The sequence below is a fragment of the Miniopterus schreibersii genome (assembly GCF_964146895.1).
Source record: "Miniopterus schreibersii genome assembly, chromosome: 2".
NCBI lineage: Eukaryota > Metazoa > Chordata > Mammalia > Chiroptera > Miniopteridae > Miniopterus > Miniopterus schreibersii.
Genome location: NC_138102.1, coordinates 7,985,963 through 8,007,636, shown reverse-complemented (window position 1 = coordinate 8,007,636; position 21,674 = coordinate 7,985,963). Strand labels below are relative to the sequence as shown.

At 40.8% G+C, this 21,674-nt stretch overlaps 1 protein-coding gene across 6 annotated transcripts in view; it reads right to left on the bottom strand.

The window, feature by feature from the left end:
• Positions 1–21,674, bottom strand: part of SNX25 (sorting nexin 25) — an 88,970-nt gene that overhangs the window by 6,509 nt on the left and 60,787 nt on the right. For 2 of the 6 annotated variants that reach the window (XM_081128272.1, XM_081128271.1), the window contains exons 7-15: positions 19,541–19,722; positions 15,671–15,802; positions 14,475–14,747; positions 12,013–12,177; positions 10,774–10,905; positions 9,375–9,515; positions 6,342–6,455; positions 4,138–4,302; positions 772–889 (exon numbers count right to left, since the gene is read on the bottom strand). In XM_081128272.1, coding sequence (XP_080984398.1) covers positions 772–889; positions 4,138–4,302; positions 6,342–6,455; positions 9,375–9,515; positions 10,774–10,905; positions 12,013–12,177; positions 14,475–14,747; positions 15,671–15,802; positions 19,541–19,722 — 1,422 coding nt within the window. The remainder of the gene's footprint in view (positions 1–771; positions 890–4,137; positions 4,303–6,341; positions 6,456–9,374; positions 9,516–10,773; positions 10,906–12,012; positions 12,178–14,474; positions 14,748–15,670; positions 15,803–19,540; positions 19,723–21,674) is intronic. The other 4 variants (XR_013998152.1, XR_013998151.1, XM_081128269.1 and 1 more) reach the window with 4 other exon arrangements.

Sequence of the window (21,674 nt, the reverse complement as noted above, 5' to 3'; positions counted from 1 at the left end):
CCCTCCCTCCCACTCTCTAAAAATCAACAGAAAAAGTACCTTCGGGTAAGGATTAACAAAAGTAAAAATAAAATAAATAAAAGGCTGCATTATTACTGGCTTCTTTTTGTACATGAAACTAGAGCGGGAACTAGGGCAGAATCAGCCGTGCTCCAAATTCCCTCCTGGGACCGACACCTGCTTCCTCTACTTTTTCCTGTCTTCCCCACCCCCACCCCCACCCCACATATAAAACAGCTGCAAGGACTCCTTCTGAGGGCTCGTTTGTTCAAAGCCACAGAGCAGCTGCAGCAACACTAGGATTTTGCTGATGGTAAAGATATCGCATCTCATTATAAACGATGTTCTATTTTTCCCCCCTCGGAAATGTCACCAGCAAAACCAAATATGCTTCTGGGAGGCACATGATGGGGGAAATGCGTGCTGCAAAGACAGGATTTTGAGCCCTGCTCTGGCCCTGACTGGCTTGGATGTATCCACCACGTCTCAATCTCTGTACCGCAAAGCACGAGCTGATGAAAGGCTAAGGTGGTGCTTCCTCTCCCTTGTCAAGGAGGGAAACAGGGGGCTTCACCACCACGTGCCAGGAGCACAGAGGCTGCATCCTCAGGTCCCACCACAGTATCTGGTTGGCCCTTAGGAGTATTTGCCAAATGAATGAATGTATGAATCTAAATACTTGTTTGATTCAAGAATAAAGGGATATTAAATGTGTACATGTATAACCACTTAACTAGAAAATACCACTAAATAATAACAAAAAAAGCTTACTTCCTCGAAGTTCAAAAATCTCCCCAATCAACATGAAACACGGTTCAGCCAAGGAGTCTTTCCTCCCGTCCACATCATCGCCGTAATCGGACAGGTCACTGTCCTCCTCGGCCTCCTCCTGGGGGCGCAGAAAAGTCACAGGAAGCAGGTCACTCTTCCAAGAAAGTGGTAGAGCTGTTCTCCTTTCCAAGTGTAAATCCAAACAACAGGCTAATATTTCAATCTCGCACAATCCTTCAACCTTCCTGCATGTGGACATCCATACATTTTCAATAAGGAGGGAAAATGTATCTAACCTCAAGGGCAAGCCTGACCTTAAAGCTTTACTCGGGGTTTAAAATAACTATAAAAGCCTCTGTCACCGGATTGATAAGGAGTGAATTAGTAGACAACAAAATCGTTTTCTAACCATTTTGAGTTTTAAAAGTATGATTCAGCGTGCAGACGATGTTTTGCTGAGTTGTATACTTGAAACCTGTATGGTTCTGTGAATCAATGTCACCCCAATACATTCAGTGAAGTAAGGCTTTTTAACGTAAAATTTTTTTTTCTTTTTTCGTTTTTTGTGGGGGTTTTTTAATTCTCACCCAAGGATATTTTTTCCATTGCTTTTCGGAGAGAGTGTGGAAGAGAGAGAAAGAGAGAGAGAGAAACATCGACGTGAGAGAGACACATCAACTGGTTGCCTCCCGAACTCGCCCCGACGAGAGCAGGGGATCGAGCCTGCAGCCAAGGTACGTGCCCTTGGCCAGAATCAAACCAGGGACCCTGCAGTCTGCAGGCCAGAGCTCTAACCACTGAGAAAACTGGCTAAGGCTCCTTTTTTGTTTTGTTTGGTGTGTTTTTTCTTGTTGTTTTTCTTTTATTTATTTTTTTAACTTAAATGGTTTTAAATTCACTGCTTTTAAAAACATGCATAGTTTAAAGTAATTAGTTATTTTTAAAGCTCTGATTCAAGCTTTTATTCTGTATTGTGGCTAGTCTCATTTCCTGATCTGCATGTCAGCAAGTTTCAGGCACAGGCTAGTGCCAATGAGGACATCGTGGATCCAGACTTTCGGTGGCCGCAGCTCTCTGGGGAGACTGACAAATATTCAGGTAGCTGTTCCTACAAGTAGGTGAGGTGCTGTGATCAGGGTACAAACAGGCAGCGGGAGGACAGATGAGAAAGTTGACTCTAACGTCTGCAGAGAGGTAACAGCTAAAGTTGTGGGACCAAGGGCTAATGACAGGGCTCTCCATTCCCTGAAAATCAAGTCTAAACCCCTCAGCCTGCACTCCCTCAGGAGGGCTGGAGATCCAGATGCTCAGAACTCCAAACTTACATTCTCTGCCCACGGTCCAGGCCTGTGTGACAGATGTCCAACCAGCTGAAAGCGGTAGACCCCAAGTTCACTCAACCTTCAGTTTTCCATACGGAACTGGGCGGCCAAATTCCTTATTCCCAAGACGCCATTTCCCTGGGATCTGAGACATTCCAACTCCCCTGCAGCTCAAGCCAACACTAAGAGTCAGACCAATGCTTCCTGTCTACCGAGAACTGAGGAAGCAGAACTCTGAGCTGAAGACCAAACCTTAGTGACTGGGGACTGAAGGAGGCTGTGGCCACCTGAGACCCTAGCTGGACTCCCCCATCCCACTCATGGACATTTGCCAACCTCTGGACATGGGAGATGAGAAATGGGTGAGTGACGCTGGCAGATGCGGGTGCTTCTCTAACACCCTTTATAAATGAGGGTTTACAGCAAGCAGGTAGGGATCCTGGGAAACTGTGGTAACTGGGAGACCCTGTCCTGTCTGAAAGAGGAGCTGGCAGCCTGGGACAGGCCTTCCCATGTGTTTTTTTCAAAACCACCAAGAATTCTCCAATTCTCTTAAGACTGATTGTCCTACAAATTTAACTCAATTCTGACACTACCTACCTAGAGACTAGCACCAGATGCCACAAGTAAGGACTCAGTCCTACAACGCTGCCCCCACTTCAAACACCAATAGCAAGTCCAGGCTGTCACCTGTGCATCTGACCAACCAGCTATAAATCAGGGTTCCCATGACCCCCCTTCTCAGGTTCAAGTAATCTGCTAGAGTGGCTCACAGAACTCAGAGAAACATTTCCTTACATTTACCAGTTTATGCAAAAAGATATTATACAGGGTACAGGTGGAGAGCCAGCTGAAGAGGTGAGGGACGTGGGAAGGAGTATGGGGCTTTCATGTCCCCTCCAGGCTCACCACTCTCCCAGCCCCCCACATGTCCATCAGCCTGGTTGCTCTCCAAACCTTGTCCTTTTGGGTTTGTATGGAGGCTTTATTACATAGGCATTGTGGATGAAAAAGGGGCCACATACTAAACCTGACAAGTTCAAGGGAGGCCCCCCAGGGGGCCTTACAAACCCAAAGACCACAGTAACCAAACGGTGATCTTTGAGCGTAACTAAAAGCTAGCAGTGGTGGAGAGTCAACGCCCTAGTCAATCTTCAACTCTGACGTTGTCTATTGTCTTTGTGCATCTAAGATAACATATCTTTGAAATGTCAGAGTAATTTTCTTTCCAGACCCTTCCAAGGCATAGCTTCTGGCCCCACAACTCAGACCACACTGTTATCTTGTTGCTCACATACCATCTGCAGGTGCTGTAAATGTCAACTACCCTGTACCCACCAATGTAAAAGTGTGTCTCTCCATTTTACTTCTTACCCAGTCTCAGATTTCCCCGATTTGCTTTCTCCCGATTCCCTGATCACCAACGGATTTCATGTCACCTCCTTATTCCTGTTCCCTTGGTTCTGATGTATAAAATAAGCTGCAAAACTGCCACCCTATGGAGCATTTTCTCATCCCGTTGGGATTTTGCTTCCCAGCAACTGTCTTCAGTTTGGCTCAAATGAACTCTTATAAGACTTTAAAAAATACAAAATAAAAAATTCACTCCTCAACCTGGCAGGACCTTGCCCCTCCTGCTCTTTGCCTAATCGTCCATTAGCCCACTGCAGAAGCCCCTGTCCCTGCAACCAGTCCAAAGACCTACTGTGCAGCAAACACAGCCTCCTCCCCCTCAATATAAGCTCCAACTCCCCCATGGGTCGCCCACCCCCCGGACTGGCTAGTCCACCTTTTGCAGGGGCTCCTAGAAACTTCCCACCCGCATTTCACTCATTAGTCCCTTCATTTCTGTATCTGAATGCTCCAAGGGACTTGTTGGGGAGCATAAGCAGGTGCCCAAAATGACAGCGATAATAACTGAAGATGGGCATCCCTGCCTTTCCCCATGAGTAGCATGCGGTCGACAAACATCTGTTACTTTGAACTGCCATCAATAAGACATCTGCTTAACGCACTATGAACGGCGCGGCCTTCAGCAGCTCACCTCCTGATGGGAGAAGAAGTCCCGAGGAAGCCTCTCCAGGAATGAAGCTAATGAAAACGTGGATCTCTTCCCCTGCACATCCACGGCCTTGAGGCAGTCAGGAGATGGGCTCAAAAAGGCATAGAGTGCTTCGCTCTGGTACAGTCTTTCATCGGAAAGGAGGTTCTGTGGGAGAAAGAGGACTCGTTACTCCTCTGCAGGACATGCCTGTGCTGCAAGAGCAACCAGCCCAAGCAGTAAAGGTAATTCACTTGCTCCTGAACAGAAACCGGCTTCTCTTTCCCTGGAATGAAACGTATTAGTGAAATGCATGAGATCAGTTCTCAGTGATCACAATGGCAGACCAACCCTCTGGGAGGCTGGAGGGCCCCGCCACTCTGGGGTGGGAAGTACTGCACCGACAACAGAGCTCACTCTGGTCTGCACTCAGTGCCACAAAAGTTCTTACTCTGCACACAGCTTACAGACCCGGTGACCACTGCCTTTGAAATCCCCGCTCATGTGTGTCTGGGCTGGGATTTCCACTCCGCCACCCTTTTATGGCTAAGTTCAGACTCTACATCAGCTGAAAGAAGAACTCTGAGCTGCACACCACGGCAGTGCCCGCCGGCAGCAGTTTTATCTCACTCTGCTGCCACCTTCCACGCAGCGGTCATTTACGTAATTATGTAACTTTTTATTGGCCCTTAAACTGGAAATTTCCTAAACTTCTTTGTGTACTTATCTGGCCTTAGAAGAGAGTGAAGGAGAACATGTACCAAGTTTATGTACAAGCAAGTGCTGCTGACAGATAAGACAGTAAAATTAATGGTGCGACCACAAGAAGGTTTAAATGTCTAGTATTAAAAGATACGGAGTTCAGGAACAAATAAAGCGGTGGGAAATGTTGCCCCATGTACGATGTAACTCTTGGGAAAGATGGAAGACTAGGGAGTGCGCTGTGCTTCTGATGACAGGAACTGGGAGGTGGAAGAGGTGAAGTTCTGCCCTGGCAGGTGTGGCTCAATGGATAGGTCATTGCGCTGCACAGTGAAGGGTTCGGGTTCGATTCCCAGGCAAGGGCATGTACCTGGGTTGCAGGTTCGATCCCTGGCCCATATCGGGCATATCGAGGAGGCAACCAATTGATGTAATTGATGTGTCTCTCTCTCATTGATCTCTCCCTCCCCCCACTCCCTCCCTTCCACTCTCTAAAAATCAATGGAAAAAATATCCTCAGTTGAGGGACAAAAAAAAAGAAGAGGTTAAGTTCTAGTCTCAGAGGAGTTAGTTCATGATATTCACAGTATATCTGTTCAGACAAATGTTGAAATCTGATAAACCCAATGATCTTCCCTAGAATAAGAACTCTTAATATGGCCTCCGACTGGAAGCTATGCAAGCGATCATCAACAAAAGAAGGAATAAACACTAGTGTGTTCACACAATGAAAAACCTGTACACACACAGAGGTAGAGATGGGGGTGGGGGACTGGGTGAAAGAGGTGAAGGGACTGAGAAGTACAGGCTGGCAGTTACAAACTAGCCACAGGGATGTAAACACAGCACAGGGGATATAGTCAATATTGTAAAATCTATGTATGGTACCAGGTGGGTACTGAAAGTAATTGGAGGAACACTTTGTAAAGTATATAACTGTCTAATCACTGTGCTGTACACCTAAAACTAATACAAAATAATACTGAAAGTAAACTAAAATTAAAAAAACAAAACAAAATAAACCTATACAACCATGAAAATTAATAATCTAGACTAAAACAGCGCTTTCGGTGAATCTCATGACTGTAATGTTGAGTGAAAAAAGTCAGACACAAAAGAGTCCATGCTGTATGATTCATTTATATAAAATTCAGAAACAGCTGTAACCATCTGTGTGGTTAGAAGTCTGGGTCATGGCTGCCTCTGGTTCGGGAGCAGGGATGGGAAGGACACTGGAGGGACCAACGATATTCTGTTTCTGGGGTTGAGTGCTAGTTACAAGGGCGTGTTCAGTTTGTAAAAATGGAGAAAATTGTACACATGATATCTGCGTTTTCTGTATGCATAGTACACTTTCATTACAAAAAATAAAGATAAGAAGACATTTGAGGATCTGGCATGGCCTGTAAGAACAGGAAGCCAACGAGCAAGCTCTTAGAGTAATGACAGTTTTAACTCAACATAACTGATTTTTCTTTTCATAGCCAAGACTTTTCAGTTCTTACCTTTAAAAACTTGTTTAACTGATTCTTTGACTTTTCCATAAACTTTTGATCTATAGATTTGAAAGGCAGCTTGCTGAGAGAAGGCAGCTGGACTTTTTTTAAAGAAGGGAAGCACTGTGGGGGGGAAAGTTAAATGTTAGTATCTTGAACTTACATTTTAATATTGAAAAGAGATTTAGAACTACACACAGAACAAACCAAGTATCTTCCTCCTATGCTCGTTCCTCTGAGATTTAAGACCTTGAAAACCTACCTGTTCTAATCAGGCTCAAGGAATCTGGAGGAATGGGATGTTTGATGAAAAAAGCTAAAGCTCATCCCAGACCCATGAACCCTGAAGCCACGCTGACAGGGCAGGTTTGCACACCACGCTCAGGAGCACAGCACTCTGGGTACGCACACGTGGCACACAGGAGAACTTGCTGTGTTTACATCATTGTCTAAAGCCATCAAAGCTGGCAAAAGAACACAATGGAAAGAAAGACTACCGGGTTGAGGCTCTATCATTGCCTTTAATGGCGACTGCAGAATATAAAGCTATTAACAATGATAATGTGTGTGAATAAATAATAACAGACTTCCCTGCGTGGATGGAGCCCCACACTGTGCCAGACACCGTGCTGGAAGCCTGGCACGTGTTAACAGCTCTATGAGTCAGGAACTACGATCGCTCCTATTTAATATATGAGAAAACTGAGGGTCAGGATTAACACCCAGATCCATCCGACGATAAAGTCTGTGCTCTTGATGCCAGTTTGACCCTCAGATAAGAGGGAGTGGGTGCCCCATGCCCCAGACGGCCCCCACTTCCAACACGGGCCTTCATCAAGGCACCCAGGCCACTTCAGGAAATCAAAAGGCATTGTAAAGGGAGTGGGCAGAGCTTGCCTGCCACAGCATTTACTCCTGCTATCACCAGGGTTACGGCAGCCTCCCAGTGGCATAGCTGTAGCAAGAAAGGACATGTCACAAGTTACCTGTAGCAAGTGCTTCGGGTGGTGGAAAAGGAAACACCGGTCTTTCCCACACAACCCACTGAAGCACCCCAAGTTCAATGGCATGTACCCAAGACACAAGTACCAACTGGTGCCCAAATTTGGGGTAACATTTTAGAGAAGTGAAACAGGTAGTGAGAGTTGGAAGGGAATATTAAAATCATCAGGGACCTAAAAAAGGTGCTTTCTGTCGCAGATGTCAACAGGGAGGGTACTTTCAAAAGGTGAAAACTCACACGACAGGAAACACCACAGGAGAGGAAAGGTGACAGAGACGAAGAAACAGACATGGAATTTCATAGTTTGTTTCCTCTCGTGCTTCAGTGTAATTGTTTTGATTTTCAAAGATCATTTTATTTTCCACGTACATTTTATTTCAAAATCTCCCCTAAGTCCCTTTCTCCCCTCCTTTTGTTTTTCCTTCTTAGTATCAAGAGACTGATACTAAATTTTGGCTTCACAATGGTTTCTCACAAGGCAAACGACGCGTTTTTCTGTAGTGTCAATCATACTCAATATTTTGGGGAAAACGTATTCTTATATTAAGGTGAATATTTTGCTTTCCACACTGCTAGAGTGGTCACAGTCCATTTGGGAAACGCTGTGGTATGACATTCAGCTTTGGCCACCATCCTTTTAAAAGCAGTTGAAGAAGTAATAGCATCCAGAAGTTAGTGATTAAAAAGATTTTAAAAAATCACCCTAGGAGTAAAGCTTAAAGGAACAGACATCTTTCATTTGCAAAAGAGGAGTCTGAGAGGTGACCACAGGATTTAATCAGCACAAGTTCATCCTGAGCAAGAGAGAAAATGGACATGAGTGCAAGCAGAAGGGAGCGGAGAACTTTTCAGTTCCTGAGGCGAAGGGCAATTACCTCCAGTAGAAGGAGAATCAAAGAAGATGACATTTCTGAGACAAGTGGAAAAATAAGGAATGGAAAGTAAGACTACCTGGATTCTAATCCTGGCCTGGCCACTACGTATACATCTTATAATAAGTCAATTAAACTCTCTGGGATCAGTTTCCCTCATTTATCAAATAAAAGTACTGACCTAAATTAGTGGTTTTCAAACATTTTTAACTAAAACCCTCAGTAGGAAATATATGCTAAGTTGCAGCCCACAACACACATGCTTACGTACATTTCTATATAAATAATGTAAACATACATGTAAAACTGGAACAAAAGTTCCATGAGGCAATGCTCATCACTACTACAATAACAACACCACGATAATGCTTATCATGAGCCACATACTCTTCCAAATGCTTTGTATTCATTTATTCCCTTAATTCTCACGACTCTGTTAGACAGGGGAGGGAGGTGCTATCGAGGTTTGTATTGCACTGTGAGGAAGAAGAGGCGCAGAGACAGAGGGACATGTCCGGCCAGCGTGGCTCAGGGGCTGAGCATCAGTCTATGATCCAGGAGATCAAGGTTCGATTCCCAGCCTGGGTTTTGGGCTCAATCCCCAGCAGGGGGCTTGCAGGAGGCAGCTTATCAATGACTCTCTCATCATTGATGTTTCTATCTCCCTCTCCTTCTCCCCTTCCTCTTTGAAGTCAATAAAAAAATATTTTTTTTAAAAAAGAGAGAGTCCCAGAAGTCACACTGGGATCCCAGCTTCCATCTGTGCTTTCAGTCCTGACACCTGACTCCCCAACGTTTGGGGACAAAAATCCAATGGATTCTACTCTCGTTCAATCGCTGCCACCCACAGCTGGTTTCACTACCCACTAATGGGTCACAATCGGCAGCTTCGAAATCACTCGATGATCCCTAGTAGTCTCCCAGCTCCGGGGTTCTCCAGTCTCCATTCACAATGGAGATCAGATAATTATCTGTCCTAAAGGATTTAGATGAGACTAGATAGTCTGATTTATGAGTAAATTTCTAAATGTCAGGCTAAAAATACCTCTTTGCCAGTATCAACAGCAATAGAGAAAGGCTAACCAGTTTCCTTATGGGGGAAAAATTGAAAGGAGCTCTTACACCTCTTCTTGCTCAGCAATTCTAACATTCTGTGAGTATTCGTACCTCACTAAGTTTCCGGTGTAAATTCTGAAACTCACTGAGCCTTCTGGGGACCGTCCAGTTCTTGGTTTCAACTCCTCCAACATCTTGTAAGCTTACCATGACAAAGTAACAGGGCATCTGCTCACCATTCTCTTCTGTAACCTTGGAAAACAAAACAAAACAAACACAAGAACAACAACAGAAAGTATGGTTAGCCAGTGTGGCAGCAAGATTTTTACATGTCCCCAAGGCTTCCCCTCCCTGCTGAATCCGCCCTGCATAGCCCCGGGGCTGTGAATATGAGGGATTCTAGCCCAACAATTGGGATGGGATGGTGCACAGTTGACCTTAAAACAGAGAAATGAGCTGGGTGGGCCTAACCTAATCACATGAGCACTTTAAAAGCAGACAGACTTCTCTGGGCAGTGGTAGAAGAGGCAGTCACGGAGACTGGACACACAAGGAGGATCCAGCGTGTTGCTGCTTAAAGATGGAGAGGGACATGAGGAAAAGATCTGGGAGCACTTCCAGGAACTAAGAACAACCCCCAGCTGACAGTAGGAAACAGAGACCTCAGTTTCACAACCTCGGGCAACGATTCTGCCAACAACCTGAATGAACTTGGAAGTGAATTTTCCCCAGAGTCTCCAGACAAGAATTCAGTCTGGCCAACATCTCGATTTCAGCTTTATGCCACAGTGAACAGAGAACTCAGTCACATTGTGCTGGACTATGGGCCTATAGAATTGGGAGCCAACAAATGGGTGTTGTTTTAAGCTATGAAATTTGTGATAATTTGTTATACAGCAAAGGAAAACTAATATGGCAGACTTAACACCCGGTGTTTCCTTGAAAATCAAATTAATAGCAAGCACACAGGCATGAGATATACCAACACCTCTTAGAGAAGAATGAGGGTCTCCCCAGTTCAATTTCAGGATGCAACAAGCCATTGATTTCTAGTTTCATGAAATTTTACATTGGGAGACAAAGTATATAATTAAAGACCTTAGAGCTACTAACATTTGAGCAATTGAAGTCAGCAGGAGGAACTATCAGAAACACTTAAATTTAAAAATGCTTACTTCCAAATTTCAGTTAGCGCTTTTCATTTTATTTCAACCTTCAATGGAAAAATAGAATGGTAATTTAAAGACATTAATTGCTCCTGTCTGAAGTTTCTTACAATTCCAGTGAACAAGGACAGCGCTCTGGCTGGAGTAAGAGAAGCTCTCCACCCAGGACCTAGTCCAGCTCCCACTCATGGAGAACCAGAGCAAAAACATGGGGAACGGAAGGCAGGACAAAGGCAGTCTAGAGGAATAAATATAAGATTTCTACCCTCGACCTTAATTCCCCAGGATAAAATCTTATCTTACGAAGTCAAACTTAAATAGGGAATGAAAGCAAGCGGAACTACCTCTCCACTGGTGATGGAGGCTTTCCACATTCCGAGGTTCTCACACCACCAATCTGTCCTTGCCATGTGCAGCTGAAGGTCTGTGCGTTCCTTCTCTGTTAGAATGATTTCCTCCTTCAACTTGGAAACGATCTGCCACAGGGAAAACATCCCAGGAGTTATGAAGCTATTTAAAATGTTATACAATTTAAAAAAGTAGCAGGGTACTAAATCAACACATAAAAATCAGTTGCATTTCTATACACTAACAATAGGCAATCCAAAAAGAAAATTAAGAAAAGAATTCCATTACAATAGCATAAAAATAATAAAATACATGGGATGAACTTAAACATGAAGGTGAAAGACTTCTATAATAAAAACGACAGAACACTGATGAAAGAAATTAAATATAAGGAAGTGGAAAGAAAGGTAGCCCATGTTCACGGGTTAGAAGACTAAATATTGCTAAGATGTCAATACCACCCAAAATGGTCTACGGATCCAACACAATCCCTGTCTAAATCTCTAAATTTATTTACATAAATAGAAAAGTCCGTCCTGTAATTCATGTGAAATCTCAAGGGAGGCGAAAAGCCAAAACACTCTGGGAAAGGACAAAGCTGGAAAACTCAAACTTCCTAATTTCAACATTCAGAAAGCGCCCACAGGCGATTGAGTTAGAAGGCCAAAGGGTGTGAGCCGTGCCTCCCTTACAGAAACCTCCCTGTTGGACTCCAGAGAGGCATGAACACAAAGCAAAAGGCCACACGACCTCTTGGGCTTGAGAAATGCCAATTAGTAAGATGGTGTTTACATTTTTAAACTTAAAATTCTGTTGGCTTTTAGCAAAATAATTTATTTCTTGCATAATTCTATGAGGTTGTCTGTATTTTACTTGCAGCATTTGTAAGAAAATTTTTTAAAAAATTAAAGATTATCCTTGAGTAGTCAACTCACTTGCAGAAATGACCTTGGTACAAGGGAGAGCTTTGCCCACTTCCCCAAAGGTACTGCGGGCAAGCTAGGAAAGGGAACAGTTACTCAACAGAGGATAACCGGGAGAGAACCCAAATCATGAAAGGTTAAAACAAGCACTTTTCTAATTCTTAATAGAAGCAAATAATAACAACAATAGAACTTACAGTAAAACCCCTTTTAAAGAAACTATGGTACTTCTCAACATAAACTGAAAACTACTATTTATCAAATCTAAAAACTGGAAACTTTCAAAGACAACCTTGAAAGCAAAAGAGTTACCTTCTTGTCAGGTTTTGGTGCATTTTGAATAGAATTTAGAGCTTGCCTTTTATATTCAAGTTTCTCGTTTAGTTCTCGTAGTTTGTTTACAGCAAAACTGGCTTGTTCATTAATCTGACTGGTGCTTTCATCCACAGCTTCCTCACCAGCCTCACCTCCCAGGCCCTGGGGAAAGAAGTCACATAACCACCATGTCTTAACAAGATGGACTATTCAGTAATTACTTTCTATTAGGCAGGTGCTACAGCATTATAATACACTGCCCGAAGTATTAGGTTCCACTAAGAAAAGAATCTATAGTAGAAAGTCTACAAGCAGACTGCTTTTCTCAGTAAAGTGAAAAATTAAAGTATTTGGAACCAAAGTAACTGGTGTTCAGAAATGAACCCCCCTACAAAAAAACAGAAACATTTAATAACCTAGAGAAAGGAGGAAGTTTCCATACCATTATTTCCCAAATGGTTCACTCAAGAGAAATGTGCATGAAACAAGGGGGGGGGGCAACGGAGTTATCTTCCCAACTCAATCCCAATGTCCTTATGCCTGATCTTTGACAAAGAAACTGAGATTTGGCTTCCTTTTGGTGTCCTAAGAATATTTTGAAAACCTCATGCAAATCTCTAAAATAAAATTTCCAAACTTCTACCAGTAAAAGTACTTTCTGTATACATTTTGTTTTGGTCCTTGAAGATGTATTTTATAAGTCATTAGATAGATGATTTTATTTAGCATTTGAATGTGACAAAGTTCACAGAGAACTATATAACTTGGAAAAATCTGGATAGATTATTAAAGGGCATATTAATTAGATTCATGAGTAGCAACATCAGAGCACTGAAAAGAACTGCTGAGAACTATCTTCTGGTTTGTTCACTCCTTAACTTTCTTCCACAGTTTTTTCTTCTAACTTTTATTAATTATAACAGTGTATTAAATTATTTTCAAAGAAAAATAAGGTATATTCATAGCAAGCTGTTTTCATTTTCATAGGTTCTTTCTAACCCTTGTCCATCAGTATATCTATTGTGACACAATTCTCACCTGTATACACTCGAGTGGATATCCTGCTTTTTTCATATAACATACAGTGTAGCATATTTTGAGGGTATTATAGTTTTCAAAATTATAACTTTATGTCTGCATAGTACTTTATGAATTGAAATTTAACTGAGGCAGCTGCCTACTGCTGCTTGTGCTATAGGCTGATTTTTCATTTTTGCTATCCCAGATGTACTAAATTACACTCCACTGTGCATAAACTTTTTTCTACATTTTAGCTATTTTCTAGGATAAATCTGTAGAAGTGGGATTATTGGAACAAAGAGTAGGAACTATCAAAAGGTCAGTAATACATAATACCCTTCTTTGAATCCTAGGTGAAAATGGACATTTTTTCATGTTTTGTTTACTATTACTTTTCGTACCAAGTGTCAGTTCAAGTCCTTATTCAATGTATCTGTTGGCTACTGATATTTTTATTGATTTGAATAACCTCTTTTACAGCATTTGCATATTAACCATCTTAACTTATAGGTAGAGAGATAACAGTTAAAACAAACTGGCTGTCTTAAGAAAATGCAATGAGTAACGTGCGCTCTGGATCAATGAGTAACGTGAGCTCTGGATCAATGAGTTTAGTGGTTTTGTACACTGAAAGTGTAAAGAATCAAGTAACACCAAGTAACAGAACTTTTTTTTTTTTTAAAGCCTGAATGAATGGATTTAACAGCAGTTCAGAGATGCCAAATTCTAATGCCATCAAGAGCAAGCACTTGATCCTCAGGGCTTGAGATTCAGTGAACTGGGCAGAAAGAATTCGAGATAAATTATAATCTTTCTGTGTAAGACAACTCTAAAATATTTGGTTTTTCTTTGTACCTTCATAAATCTTAAAACTCATATAAGTCACTAATAGTAAATGAGAGACAGCAACGGGGGCTCTTTAGAATGACCTGGTACGCTAGAAGAAAATCAGATTTCAGGGATGGCTGAGCAAGGTTCTTTCTGACCGTCTTAATTTCATCAGATTTTTTTAACTCCAAAGTATTTCCTGTGACTCCTCCCGCATTCTCTTCTCCTCACTTTTACCCCATCCTTTGTCTATTCTCAGGCTGGACAGCCTAGTTCTACTGATCCTCTAACCTGGCCTAAGCCACAAACGGCCCACCTCACAGATTGTCTGCCCTCACTTTTCAGGAGTTAAACCAGGGTGTGCCTCAGGCAGAAAAAGGCAGGGAGGTCTCTGACTCAGTGTTGCGAAATGGTAGCCAGTTGGTCAGAAGGACAGAAAAGAAGTGTGTATGGACACCAGCAACACAGTAATTCAACTTCAAGTTCTCCTGGAAGCCCTGTGTGTAAAAGGTGAAGTGAACTGTACCCAAATTTGGCTCATACAATATGCACTCACCTAACCACATTCAAAGCTTATGCACCGAGGAAGCGGAAAGTTGAATGGGACTCACCACTCCATCCTTGCTGAAAGTCAACTGTGAGGCACGTTTTTCTTCCTCTTTTATCACCAGTTTCTCGTACAGGTCACTGACAATAAATGAAGGGTAATACCTGTCCTTTAGGATCTCATAAACACCTCCCTGGATTTTGCAGAACACCTCAATACCTTTATTTCCTACAAGACACTGCTGGATCTCTTTGTAAAGTGATTTTTCCACAGATATTTCTTTGCTCTCCACAAAGAAATTCTGGTAAATTTCACCAACTAATTGTGGGATTTCATTCTGAAAAGACAGGAAGAGAATGAGAAAGGTAAGAAATAGCCCCTCTGAGAACTCTGTTCCTCTGCATTCTCTGCTTGTGAAAGTAGGAAGGGAGACACTGAGAATGCACACTGGTAGCCAGGGTGGGCCCAAGGCTTGTGTGCAAATTCAGGGCCAAGGGGTAAATGTCAGACGCTGAAAAATAACAGCCGGTTCCTTAAAACGAACACTTCATGTTGAACAGCTAACAGGTGGTATTCAGTTCTAGCAACACTTGTGTAAAGTACAAATGAGTAATTTAATGTACACAGTGCTCTTTGTGCTTCTTTTAATAAGCCTCACAAAATATATGTATTATATGTTATACATATTGTTATGTATATTTACAGATGCATACATACATACAAATTTCACATTAATTTAATTCTTAAATATATACTGAGAAATTTACAAGTACACAACACAATGCTAACTGTTGGGCTTTTCATGGTAAGAGGCACCTGTAACCAAAATTTTTTTGTGTGTTCCTTAACTCAATCATATTTTAAATAAAATAAAAGGAGAACAAGCAGTAGTATGAAATATGCAAATATGATATTAAAAGTAACAAGGTTATAAGACTGAGTTGTAGGTGACAGAACCAAATTTATTATATCAGCAATGTGGGTATGCACATGGCTTTTTATAAAGTGTTAGAAAGGAAAAACCTGAAATTGAATTCACTGTTTTGGTGCATTTATAAATCTTCTTTTCTCTTTGACTATATACTCAAAAGCATCTTTTTTAAAAAAATTTAAAAATCTAATTTTTATGTAGCATTATGGGTGAAAATATTCTTTTAATGTATTCTTATCCTACAGTTTCACCAAGAAACACAAACATACTGCCTAACATACAAGTTTTTATCAGCTAGTGATTAATATTCCTTAGTCTAAATATACTACCTTGTTAGCATTCTTTAAATATTCCACAGACTCCCAAAAACCAATCAGAGCTCTCTTGTCCATCCTTTCCATGTACATTCTAAAGTGCTCTCGGTAGAAAGTATTGGCCAAGATATCTTCAAATTGAAGAATCTATTAAGAGAAGTTAAAAACAAGTTCTTAAAAATCAAATTTTAAATATCAGTTTGCTTTAACTTCCAATGGGTTTGGTGTCAACTCTGTTATCAGGTACATTCCTAGGAAATGAAACAGACAAAAATTTCTGCCCTCTGGGATGTACTGCTGAAAGCAATAGATGCCAATGATAGAAAAATTAAAGAGAAATGTATTAAAGGTCAGGAAGTTGAAGTGTAATAATTTAGCATTTTTGCTTTCCATCCTATTTTTATAGAGCTAAGAAAATCTACAAATGATTTTATATTTTGCCCTTTTGTTTAGAATATGACACTCGTTAAAAAAACCTTTTATAAGCATCATTAGATTAATCCATACTACTCCACTGTATGAATATACCAAAATTCCTCCTTTATTATTCTGCATGCTGACAGTAAAAGAAAAGCCACTATCTGAAGACACAATGGGAACAATCACGAGCATGGACTGCCATAATATGAGAAAAGAGATGACGTTTATTATAATTCATAACTCAATGAACTAGGAGAAATGCCCCAAATTAATTTAGAAGGAATTTAAGTCCTATATCCTTGGTTCTTAATGAGATTTTAAAAATGGCATCTGAGTATAACGCAAATGCAATGAAAAGAAAACATTTTAAGATTCTTAATATGTGAAAGAAAATTATCAGAAATGTTACCAGTAAGATCTTTCTAAAACCAAGTGCATGTGTTCAATGAATATTCAACTCTCCTGCCGACAGTAAACTCTCAATCTGTTCTGTGGGCAAAAGGGACATTTTTTTTAACAACCTCAAGTAACTAATTAAAGGAGATGGCCATCCCTTGCTATCTATGTACCCCTAATAATTAGTTTCCATAAATATTTCCAACCATTAGTATTTAGTTTACTAACTTTAGGAGATTGTAGCATGTATCTTTACTTTATGTAAACCGTACCAGTAAAGCATATTGAAGTACAAATCCTGGCCGTCCATGCTCCTGAGAGCTTTGAAGGAACCCACACCGACTTTGGTTAGGGATGACAGATCACTCAGAGAGCTACTGATTTTTAATATAGGGAGGAGATGAGCAGGAATTCAACAAATTCTAAGGAAGTCTTCCCAGTATAATTTCATTCAGAGCAAATGAATCCCAAATTAAATACAAATTCACATATTTGCATAATTAAGTCTAAAGTATCTTTTAAAATATTAGCCATTGTTAGATTTTTTTTTTTACTCTTTCTATGTTCAGTCCTCAAAGTGCAAATATATCCAAATAAATGAGAGTAAGCATATCTCAAGTATAATTAAACATCTGATATATCTCGTATTGTGGCCGGTAGATACACCAAGTTCTCTCCTGCATTTGTTTTTTCTTCTCTTGAAGTCTGCATGAGCATTTCACTGTGTAACACCTACATTATTTGCACACAGACATACCTAGGTTTGAATCCTGGCTCTGCTACTTTCTAGTCCCATGAGCTCTATGTTACTCCATCACTCTGAGCCTCAGTTTCTTCATTTGCAGAATGAGGATAGTACTGCCTACTTTGTGTGTTGCTGTGAGACTTAAAACAAGTGTTGTGAATCACAATAGACAACAAAAACTAATCAGGAAAAGCCTGAAGCAGGATTTTAGCTAAGAAAGACAAGACAATGATGGGTGCCAAAAATCAGAGTAGTTAAGAGGTCACTTTCTAGTTAAGTAAACATGAGTGAAAGAATTAGATTAGTGGGTCCCAAGGGGGGGGGGGGTGTCAAGGGATTACAAGGTGCATAAGGAAACTTTTTTTCCCCCATAAATGTATTTTATTTTATTTATTTTTTTTATCAAGGAAACTTCCCCCCCCCATAAATATATTTTATTCATTTTTTTTCTCAAGAACATTTTTGTGGGTGATAAATGTTTGTGCTGTCTTAATTGTGATGATAATTTCCCTAAGTATGTAAATATGTCAAAATTTCTTTGTATGCACTTTAAATATATATGTTGTATGTCATTATACCTTAATAAAGCTGTTTAAAAAAATAAGTATTCCATTAAGCCTTGGCAACAGAATGCAGATAAATGGTGTATACAATGTTTGTACTAAGGACCCACTGCCAGACCAGTAGTTTTTTGGGTTTTTTCTTGTAATGTTTTCATCCGCCATTTATTAAACAGGTGTAGTTAAGACCGATATTCTCTCTGCCTTAAGATGTTTAATAGAATTCACTAGGGAAATGATCTGAGCCTGAAGTTTTCTTTGTGGGAAGGTTTTAAATTATGAATTCATTTTCTTTAATACATCTAGGGGTAAACCAATATTCTGTTTCTTTTTGAGTCAGTCTTGGTAATTTGTGTTTTCAAAGTGATTTGTCCATTTCAATTGTAAAAATTATTGGCTTAAAGTTGTTCATAATATCACTGTTATCCTTTTAATGTATGCAGGGTCTGTAGTGATGTCCCTCTCTCACTCCTAATCGTAGTAATTTGTGCCTTCTCTCTCTTTTTTTTCTTAGTCTGACTAGCCTGTATAAAAATGATTGATCTTTTCAAAGAACTACCTTTTGGTTTCATTGATTTTTCTATTTGTCTGTTCTCTATTTCACTGATTTGTTGTTATATTATTTCTAGTTATTTTAGTTTTAATTTATAGGTTTTAAGATGAATATCACTGACTTTTGACCTTCTTTTTTTCTTCTGGTTAAATTCCTTGTTCTAAAGTCTATTTTGACTAATGTTAATATGAGCTACTTTAGATTTTTTAGGCTTAGTGTTTATACGGCATGCCTTTTCCCCTCCTTTTCCCTTCAATCTATCTGTACCTTTATATTTAGTTTCTTATAGACTAATTATAATTAAACCTTGCCTTTTATTTATTCAGTCAGATATTCTCTTTTGATTGGAGGATTCATCTAATTTTGAAGGCTATGTTCTGAAATAAAGCTAGTGGTGATTCCTCCAGGTCAGATATGATTAAGTTAGAGCAAAACTGCTCTATTTATGAAGATATCAGAATGGCACCAAACTAACCAGTCTTACTTTTAGAACAGCAAACCACCATAAATATAGGAATTCTGTAATATTATCTGAGCCTTCCAGCCTCGGAGGACAGGTTCGAGGTAGGACCAGAACACTTTCCGATGCTCCATGATTTAAGGACTTGGTATCAGACAGTCCAAAGTTTTGTACAAAAACAGCCACTGATACATGATATTTAGTGAAAAAGCATTCAGATTTGCGAATCAACTAGACTTGGGTTTTTATCTAGTTCTGCCTCTTCCTATCTATGTGGCCTTAGGTAATTTACTTAGAAATCAACTCACAAATTTCTTCACCTGTAAAATGGGGCTATCGAGTACATATTTCAGAGCAATGTGGTGAGAGCCAAGTAAAATAACTCACAGATACCTTCTACTTCACAGGTGGCTATTTCTATCCCAGTGGTAGTGAGTAACATGATCGGGCCCTTGCAAATATAAATATGCTTCTCTAGGATTGTGGGAGGGCAGGCTGGGCATGGGAAAATACACACAGGAATGAACTCGCGCACACATCCACCTCGTGCCTGCCTATCATGCTATTACCACTCCCGGAAGTGGAGGACAGCAGGTAATACAGCTCTTCAATCATAAAAGCAAACATGTGAGTCTATATTCTAGAACATATCTTAAGTTAAATACCAAAAAGTTAAAAGACTGTATTTCTGATTCCACTGGTGTTCATAACAAACATGAAATGGTCAAAACAAGAAACTAAAAAGCTCTACCTTCTGGCTTTGAGGCCCTTCCCCCTCATCCAAGGCCCCATCCTCCTGCTGGTCATAGTCGGGGCCTCCCAGGGCTCTGATCCTCTTCTCGCACTGCTTCTTAGCCACCGTCAGCTGGTTAATGTACCTCTTCATATTCCTGGCCCGCAGCAGGTCAGCTTTCATCGCAGCAGTTTCTTTTCCTTGAATGGGATGGATGGACAGGTCCCAGTCAGAGGACAAGGTAAAAGGGAACACAATGACTCTGAGCCAGATTAGTGAGGATAGGATAGGATAGGACAGGGTAGGATAGGATAGGACAGAATAGTACTCATGCTAAACATACACATATTCTCAAATAGAAATAGCATTAATTTCTAAATATACCACTGACAAATCTCACTCAATGTAAAACATTTCAGAAACCTCCTCTGTGCACATATACTCACAAATCAATATGCATGTTTGTATGGATATATACAGGTGACCCTTGAACAACAAGGTTTGAACTGCACAGGTCCACTCATATGCGGATGTTGTACAACGGTTTACTTCCTTAAGTTGACATTATACAATTTAAAGTAAAAGCAAAAAACTCACACAAAATTAATTTTTAAAAACGACTAAGCATTGAGCACTGCCTTGTAGAGAATGGCCTGCTTCACATACACAATCTAAAGCAGGGGTTGGGGTAGAGGGAAGGATTTTTGTTTTTTGTGGGTTTTTTTAATGGGACAGAAATGAGCTGGTTTTAATGCTGATGAGAGAAAGAACCAGTTAAGGGAGAGAGATGACAGATGGGGGATGGAATCCAGAAGACAGGTAGAGATTGGCTTTGGGAAGGGCCGCTTCCTCCACTGCAATAACCTGGATGGACGTAGATACAAGCAAGTCTGGAGACTCACATGTGGCCGGAAGCTGAAGCAGCTCCCCTCATACAGAGTCCCCTTTTCTTGTAGTAGTGAGTAAGGCTCTCTGCTTAGAGGGAGGTGGGTAAAGAGTGAGAGATCAGAGGGCTGCAGAAGTGGGGAAAGTGGGGAATTCACAGGGGAAAAAGAAGAGCAAGCTCACTTCAGAACCACAGTGAGACTGTTGGGCAATGCTCAGGGCTCGGGTGACCACCAATAACTACAGATGCTCCCAGGCAGGCCAGCTCACACCTGGAGGTGGGTCCTAATGTACCTGGTTTAGGCTGGAACCACACCAATAAAAGAGGAAGGTCTGTGCTGTGTTCCTTGGTGCCCCTCGAAGTGGAGTATAAGTACAATTTACATCTCGGCTGGAGACGGCTAACTCCCTACGTGATCAGTCCCCCTCTCACGTCCCCTTAGTGAATGTGTACAACTGCTTAAATAGGACCTAGGCAGGCTGAACAAATTACCTGAGAAAACTCAAACAAGTATCACAAAACATGTTCTTTTTCTGAAGCAGCTTTTTCCAATGTTTATCACAGGGTTGCAGGCAGACTTCAGGTCACTAGATGGCCTGATTCAAGAGGGCCTGTCAGATATAAGATACTTTTCCATATGGGTGCTCAGGAGAGCTTTCATTTGACTTCCATACTGTTTCTTAACTTGTCCTATGTTGGCTGACAGGCCCTAACCAAAGAATTCCGTAACTCAGCATTCATCTCAGGAAAAAAAATAGTATCTTGGAGTCTCTCAGGGGGAAGATCAAGGTGAATGCAGTCTGCCCAAAGCAGTCTATGCAGACTAGGAAGCTTGGAGTGTGTGCCTAAAGAAACAGATGCTTGGAATAGCTCATCTTTCAGAACAATTTCATTTGTAAACATATATCCTTAAAAATCTAAATTGTGTGTGCAGCATTTAAATTACTCTAAAATCAGGACAAAAAAGCTTTTTACAAAATAAACCTAGACCACAAGTTTAATTTTGGGTGAAAACAGGCTAATAAAGAGACATACATAGAAAAAAATTGACACATTCATCATCAACCAAATTCTTCTCCGCCTAAGAAATCTGTAAAAGCCTTTCTTCAAGTACAAAAACTAGAAGCAAATTCCAAAGAAAGGGAAGAATAAAAAGAATAAACCATCCTCTAACACCCAGCTGCAGGCCTGAGAACATTCTGGTGTTCTCCTTAAATGTCGCAAAGCTCGTTGCTAACAAATGCAACAGCAGCTTGTTGCTTAGAC